This window comes from Saccopteryx leptura, chromosome 2 (genome assembly GCF_036850995.1).
Source record: "Saccopteryx leptura isolate mSacLep1 chromosome 2, mSacLep1_pri_phased_curated, whole genome shotgun sequence".
In the NCBI taxonomy this organism is placed as follows: Eukaryota; Metazoa; Chordata; class Mammalia; order Chiroptera; family Emballonuridae; genus Saccopteryx; species Saccopteryx leptura.
The window spans coordinates 104,464,470-104,472,479 of NC_089504.1; the positions used below are offsets into that span (position 1 = coordinate 104,464,470).

At 41.9% G+C, this 8,010-nt stretch overlaps 1 protein-coding gene and 1 pseudogene across 1 annotated transcript in view; both read right to left on the reverse strand.

Annotated features, from left to right (window-relative positions):
* Positions 1-7,972, reverse strand: part of TMTC2 (transmembrane O-mannosyltransferase targeting cadherins 2) — a 423,501-nt gene extending 415,529 nt beyond the window's left edge. Inside the window, exon 1 of the mRNA XM_066368463.1 lies at positions 7,232-7,972. Within this exon, the coding sequence (XP_066224560.1) occupies positions 7,232-7,314 (83 nt within the window). The 5' untranslated portion in view covers positions 7,315-7,972. The remainder of the gene's footprint in view (positions 1-7,231) is intronic.
* Positions 1,388-1,510, reverse strand: LOC136396416 (5S ribosomal RNA; annotated as a pseudogene).
* Positions 7,973-8,010: the final 38 nt, after the last annotated feature.

An 8,010-nucleotide genomic window follows, 5' to 3' on the forward strand; every position in this document is an offset into this window, starting at 1 on the left:
CACCTAGCTCACAGCTGTTATTTCCAAAGGCACTGATGTGTGTTTCATTTGACAAATCATGTAATTTAGCCAGTCTCTTTGACTATAACTACATGCTGGGCCACACTTCATACCCTGCCTCACTCTGATACCACAAAATGCCCCAGCAAAGAAATCAAGAAACAAAAGCTTACATGAAATTACCATAAGCAAACAGCACCGCCTCTGCCAAATACTATAGCATTTTAAAACAGAAACAGTAGCCCTACAACACGGCTTGTGCATAGACTAGGAATAAATAAATCTACATATAATTTAATTCCACAATAAAATGGAATCTAAAGATGGAGTTAAAATTTTCAATTCTAATCTCTTTTCTGTATTAATTTTTTAGACATGAATAAGTCAAAATCTTTCTCTCCAGTTTATCCTTAAAATCACTTCTACCTGTCCAAATGAACTGCATCTTATGAAATGCTTGTAAACAAAATAAACTACTCTAAGAACATGATAACAATTTTGAAGGTGGAATCTTGAAAACAAATCGTTTATGTTCCTGTCTTCTTCAAAATTCTGAGTCAACCGGCTTATTCAATTCTTTCCCACTTACCTTTAAGGAAAAAAGGTCAGAGTTGAACCCAAATTTGGAATCTCAAAAAGTTCTTAAAAGATGAAAATGAACATTTCTACCTTTTATTTTAGGAAACCTTGAATACCAGAGAAACTGACAAATGTGATCGAAAAGGTGAACTGTCAGAGAGGAGGAAAAGAGATCAATAGAAATTTAATGATGCTGCATCTTGTTAGAATTAACTGCCTTGAAAATACAGCCCAAAAAGTCTGAGGCAAAAGTCTTCAATTCCTATGACCAGTCAAGGCAAACCTAGTTAAACTCCAAGAGTCCAGCTATTATAGACCTCCAAGGAAAACAACCAACCTGGTCAATTAGGAAGGAAACATTTGTGAGAGTTAGGCTAAAGCCTCCCATGTATGAATCAAGTGCCAATGAGCACCAGACCCAGAATAATGCCAGCTCAAACCATCTACCATGGATCCTGGGCACCAATGTCCTGGGGAAAAGCTGACAGAGCCTCAATAAAAATCTTAAATATGAATATCAAAATAATATAAGTGTAAGTGAAATTCTGCTAAAGGACAAGCTATCAGCATTTTTATGAGCCTATAATCACACTCTCAAACACTGTACAGTTCCTGCTGTACACTACTGGTAGGAAAAGAAAGACAGGTATGGATGCTGCTGACAAACATGAACAGCTGCTGTTTGAATTATGCACTATATGTATGAGAAGCCCATGTCTAGTAATAGTCATAATTAGTGAATTATTAAATGTAGTCATTTATTCTTCAAAAGCACATACAAATCAAATCTTCAAGCAAACCAAAACATTGTATATAATTACACCTGTAATTACCCAAAATGTCTCCCATCCAAGTACTAACCAGGCCTGACCCTGCTTAACTTCCGAGATCAGACGAGATCGGGCGTGTTCAGGGTGGTATGGCCATAGACTACCCAAAATGTGATGCCTTTTTCATCCTATGAGGCAGAAGGCAAAGCAGTCCCTGCCGTTGTACCTCCACACTTTTTGTTTTTTTCAACTAGACTCTGAGGACAGCGGTTCATAGAGAAGAGGTCTGTCTATACGTTTCACAACCCACTTGTCCTTCCTATGAAGGCCGCCATCCTTGTCACTTTTGTGAAGTCATTAAAGGAAGTAACCAAAGCTAACAGAATACCTAGCTTCCAAGAGACAATCTTGGAAGAGACACCTTTTCAAAATTTAAAAGGTGAATATTATCATGTTAAAAGCATGTTGGGTGAGAATAATAAAATTATATAAAATTAGGACAGTCACGATTTTTCAGAGAGCCTTAAGGCTAAACTTTGTCCTTTCCTAACATGATGAAGGTGCCTATTTTAGAGAAAACGTACTCTTCACCTATGATTAGCAGCTGCACCACCATAGGCATTTAAAACAATGCTTCTAGTGCGCTGAACACTAGAGATTAGGCAGACAAACGGGTTCCTATCTCATACTGGAATCCAAAAGGTTGCAGCTATTTCAGAATATAGAGCAGGAAATTCAGTATTAATATCGGGCACAATAATACTGAAAAACTAAATGCAGATGACATGACAATGTAAATTGATGATATAACAGTACAGCAAAAAAAAAAAACGCACAGATATCAACACAACTAAGAGACAGATGGCTGGCAAGCAATTTTCCCTATGGCATTTGTAAATGTCTATTCAATGCCTGTATTTGGATCATTGCCTAGGATCAAAACCCATGTGACCGTTCAGTGGAGGTAAGGCAAAGTAGTCTATACTGGCTTCGCCTTATTTTAATTTACGGTTGAGATGTACTTGTTCAAACAGCAAAATGAGCCATTTTCACATAGATTTAATTAAACAATCAAAACACCTAGAAAATACAATGTCACATAAAATATCTCATAAACTATAAATTGTATCCTCCTGCATTTTTTCAGTGTAATACAAAGCAAACTTATTCCTTACTTACTTTGATTGTATAAGTAATTCTTTTTAAGCATACTTTTAATACCAGGCATGCCTTCAATGGTTGGACATACTATAAATTTAAGATACCAATAACAGATTGTCCAAGGCAAATCTATTAACAGAGTTATTGATCATTTCACAAAGAATCACACCAGGTCAAAAAACCAGATTGACAATAACATTAAAATACTAAATAAGGAATGAATAATTGAGTACCTTTAAAAAAAAGATTTTTTAAAAAAAATCTTCTATTCCTTCTTTTTAAATACTGCTCATCAATGACTTTAAGGGGGAAGAAAATCTTAAATAGTGCTTCCACAAAAACTCAGATTTACATTTACACCCAAATGAATAACTAAATTAGGAATGTGCTAATAAAAGTTTGAGTAATTTTAATTCAAGAGTAAAAATTTCTGCCATGGATTTGCTTCTCCAAGTTTCACACGATTATTGCAAAATAGAATAGCTCAGAAACTTAAAGGTAATGTTATCGATCACAGTTGGGCTTAGCAAATACAAAATTGGTAATAAGTAAAAAAAATTTCAAAGCAGCCACAAATCCATTTCCCACTTTCAAAATCTCAAATAACTGTCTCTTAAATTAAAAGAAAAAACAAAAAACGAATGCATTCTCTTACTCACATGAGAACCAAAACATGTATTAGTTGCATTATCTTATTTACTTGTTACATAACATAAAGAAATGCCATCAGATAGATGGTATGTGCAAAATGACATCAGACTACAAAACAACAATTAGGATTTACATTTTTGCTTTGAAGTAAATTGACTCCTCTTTTAGAGTTATCTCTAAGCAAAGCACATTAACAGGAGTATGTTTAATGAGGATAAAAGGTAAACAATGTAATATCCTCCGCAAATACATGAGAGCAGAGATTTTGGGGTCAACAAGTTTTTTTGTTTTGGGGGGGTTTTTTTGCATTTTTCTGAAGCTGGAAACGGGGAGAGACAGTCAGACAGACTCCCGCATGCGCCCGACAGGGATCCACCTGGCACGCCCACCAGGGGGCGACGCTCTGCCCACCAGGGGGCGATGCTCTGCCCATCCTGGGCGTCGCCATGTTGCTACCAGAGCCACTGTAGCGCCTGAGGCAGAGGCCACAGAGCCATCCCCAGCGCCCGGGCCATCTTTGCTCCAATGGAGCCTTGGCTGCGGGAGGGGAAGAGAGAGACAGAGAGGAAGGCGCAGCGGAGGGGTGGAGAAGCAAATGGGCGCTTCTCCTGTGTGCCCTGGCCGGGAATCGAACCCAGGTCCTCCGCACGCTAGGCCGATGCTCTACCGCTGAGCCAACCGGCCAGGGCCAACAAGTTTTTTCCACTGACCTGAACACCAAATTTCTCCAGAAAATGAGAGGGTCCATCAAGATGTCATATACAACATGACTTAAAATTTGGCAAAGACTACATATCTGTAGTTCCAATTTTACTCTAACCACAATTTAAGAGTCGATACAGTTATTACTAGACTGAAGGCAAGAGGAGAGGGGATGCAGTTGAAACCATGTACATATGCTTTTCCATCAGAGAAGGCGAGTTCTACCCTTTACTATTTGTTTCTTCACATCCTAGCCATATTCTTGAATTTAGCACAGAAAAAACACTTGTAAAATATTAAATTTGACCATAGGGAAATTGATTTTGCTATAAGAACGTTTCGTATTACCACTTAATCTTACCCAAACTACATCAAACACTGAAAGTAATTATATATATAGTTTATAAAGTAAACTTGATCACTGTATTTAAAAGAAATGATAACTTTGAGAAGTACCACAGCAATAATTTTTAAGTTGAAGCCATATAAAGCCCTCCTACAGTAAATGCCAGATTCGTCAGCTAAAATGCACAGTCTCGACTTCAAGCAAGTGGAGCGTGAGAGCCACCTCCCTCCTCGAGGGCGGCTCTTTTGCTTCCAGCACTGGCCTCTCCTTACAGAGCTGTATTTCACAGAAGTTCCTGGGGGGGCAGTGGAATCCACAGATGTCTTTTAAACAAAGTTTTTCCTTGAGCCTTTGTAGTCTGAAATGGAGTGGTGCAAATAAACACATTATCATCATCCCACAGTTTCTCGGGATTCCCAGCCCCCTTGCTCCTTTACATCCCAGTGAACTACAGTAGTCAGATAGACAGGACTAGACCCGAAAGCCACAACTTACAGTGCACCTTGGCACTAAACCCCCTGTATGTGCCATGCAGACACCATGATCCTATTAATATGTGCTTCATCATTTCCAGGATATAGAAAAGTAAGGTTTGATACTTCTAAGACATCACACTCTTAGGAGTATGTGATTACATATGCAGCTCTGCCACGTAGAAAATTAGAGTAAAATACACTTTTCAAGTTATAGCAAAAGTATAATTTGTACTTACAGACCTTCAATATCATATATCATATGTAACATCTATGTATCATATACTGAGCATGCTATCTAGATATATGGGCAAATCATCACATTAAATTCACCTGTGTAGCATGGTATAAGTCAGCTACTCTCACCATCCACTTAACATATAGCATGTTACAAACTTATAACAATTGTCCACCATCAAAGCACAACTAATTTACCATCACACACTTGCAAAATTCTCACTAAGTCACAAAGTCCTAACACCTTTGACTGATGATTAAGGAACACAAAACAAGCACTATATCAACAGGGAAATAAATGTACATGCAGATTTTGTTTAGTTTCACCTTCATCTGTAGGAGAGTTTCTTTTGACATACTTTTTAAAGAACTGGACAGCAGTAAACAATAGCATATAAGAGGAATGCTTGATTTATCACTGTGGTCTACAACAGTTACAATATTACAATAAGTTACTTTTTTATAAGCTGTATACTCTTGGTTTAAATGCTTACTATTTAAACTGTCCCCAACAGAGCCAGTAACTTCTCAGATTCGTCTCTGAGCTTATTTTGTGAAAAAGTCGCCCATCTTTGGAAGCAAGAGGTTTTTTTCTTCCAATAACCCTAGAATAGCAGGTGCACTAGAACCCAAAATTGGAGAGAACAGAAGCAGCCCCTTTCACAAGCCATTTATTTCTCAGAGCATGTAGAATAATTGCTACAACCTGTACACTGCTTTAAAGTTGAGGGAAAGTTTATGTCTAACAGGGGCTCCTTAGCAAATAGTCTCTGATAGACACTACACAAAATGCATTAAGAAGGAGTGTGCTGGCCTGACCTGGGGTGGCGCAGTGGATAAAGTGTAGACCTGGAATGCTGAGGTTGCCGGTTCAAAACCCTGGCCTTGCCCGGTCAAGGCACATATGGGAGTTGAAGCTTCCTGCTCCTCCCCCCCCCTCCTCTCTCTCTCTCTCTCTCCCCTCTAAAATGAATAAATAAATAAAAATAATTTAAAAAAAAAGAAGGGGTGTGCTAACAGACATGTGAGTGTGAACCAAAATTCGCTGGCCGAACATCCACGAACATGCTTTCAGCTCTAGAGTGGGCATACCAGAGAATACAGAATATGGCTAATTACGGTACCACTAGGAGAAGATCCTGCCTTCACCTCCCCCCTCACTACCAACCACTTTGCAAAAGTTCACTTGGTGCCCCATCCCGACCCTGGGGATCCATTCTCTTTCCATAGTACAGAGAGGCTGCTGAAAAGCTGTCAAAGTAAATCTGTGCTCACTTTTTGGATAGTTTAATTTCAATGGAGCATGAAACACCCCAGGACGGTTAATAAGTTTAGCCAGGCACGCTGTTCTTCCTAATATATTTTAATTATGCATCTGTTTTAATTGTAATCAGGTTAAGTCACTGGAAAGACACAAATTGGAATTTTCCCTAATGGCTACTGGAGCTTTTCATCAGTTTCTAAACACTAACATCGTTTAAAAACTAGGTAGAGCCACGAGTACAACTGTGACATTTTCCAGAAATCAATGCAGTTTCTTTGACAACACAGTTCAGGTCTCATTAGCCACCCAAACTAACTCAAATGCAGAAGACAACTTCAGTCTCTAGGGGCGTCTTCTTCCCCCAATTAGCACAAAAGAATAACGAATGTCTAATGTAAAACTCCCAAACAGAAATGAAAGCCTAGGCTTTTATAAAGTGCTAATCGATTGGTGAGAGAGGCAAGGGGAAGCAGGAGAGACCATCAGCAGCATTATCTTGGCTCAAAGTAAAGTACACTCATTACATGTGAAACGGGAAAGTTGAAGCTGAGTACGATCCTCTTTCTATTGTTTTGGCAACTGTCAAACGTGTGTTTTAACTTCGGGAAATAAAATTGTCCGTCCCATCAATAAACGGAAACGTTACAGGGAAGATCTATTAGGGGGCGGGGACCGGCTTCCTTCCAACCCAGACGTAAAATCGCTCAATGTGCTTTTGTTGCACCAAGGAATACCTAAGACTTTTTTTATTAATACGTTCATTAAACAGTTTCCCAAATTGCTGCAATTTCCGCTAAGAAACTTAAACGTCTGCCAACAGCCGAGAAGCTAGAGAGAACCTGCTGCAAACTAGGAACCAACTCCCTGAGCCCGCCCAGCGCGCTCGCGTCCCGGCTGTTTCTGCTCTAGGTGCTCCTGTTTACGCGTCTCCTAATCCAGGTGCCGGACCCGTTGTGCAAGACGCGCTTCCAGCTTGAAAAAGCATCCCGCTTCGGAGTCCCTGCAGAGTCCCCACACAGCCCGCGACCCCTCCCTCTCGCCCCCTTACCTGTCGTCATAGCAGAAATCCGCACTTAGGGTGTTGAGATACAAGGCGAGCCCCAGAGCGCTGCTCACCAACTCTGCAATCATCTCTCCACTGCCTTCCCTCCGGCTCGGTTCCCAGCGCGAGGGCAGCGGCGGCAACAAAACACAGAAGCATCAATCGCCAGCTTCACTTTTCCCTCGCTTCCCCACCCTCCGTCCTCTCCCTCCCTTTCTCCCTCGGGTCCTTCCAAACCACTGCTCTCTTCCTCCTCCTCCTCTTCGGCCCCTCTCCGCAGCTCCTGCGTGCTCCTGAGCTGCGGGCTCACACCGCGCTCCCCATGCCCGGCGCCCGCGAGCGGCGCGCGGCGTTCGGGCGACGCGCCCCCCGGCGGATACACAGAGCTGGTCTTCCCGCGGCACGAGGTCCCCACCCTAACCCATGGCAGTTTGGGGCGCCCTAGGTGAGCAGTGGAACGCGGAGGAGGTGGAAGAGTGCGGGATGGGGGCAGAAGCACCGGACCGAGCCGGGCTCCGGGACCAGCTGGAGGAAGAGAGAGAAAGAGGGGCGGGTGGGAGAGACAAGGCGAACTGCCTCCCCTCGCCGCCTTCCGAGCGCGAGGATCGGATGCCTCTTGGACTGACTGTGGCCACCACCGCGGCTGCAGCGCATTCACTCTTTATTAGCTCCCTGCCAGTCCCAGCCCCTTCTATAGTGAAGTGAGGAGCAGCTGTTGAAGACTCCAGGAGCACCCGCGTGGGGTTCACTGCGCTGCCCCCCGCGCCTGCGTGCTCAGCCCTCTT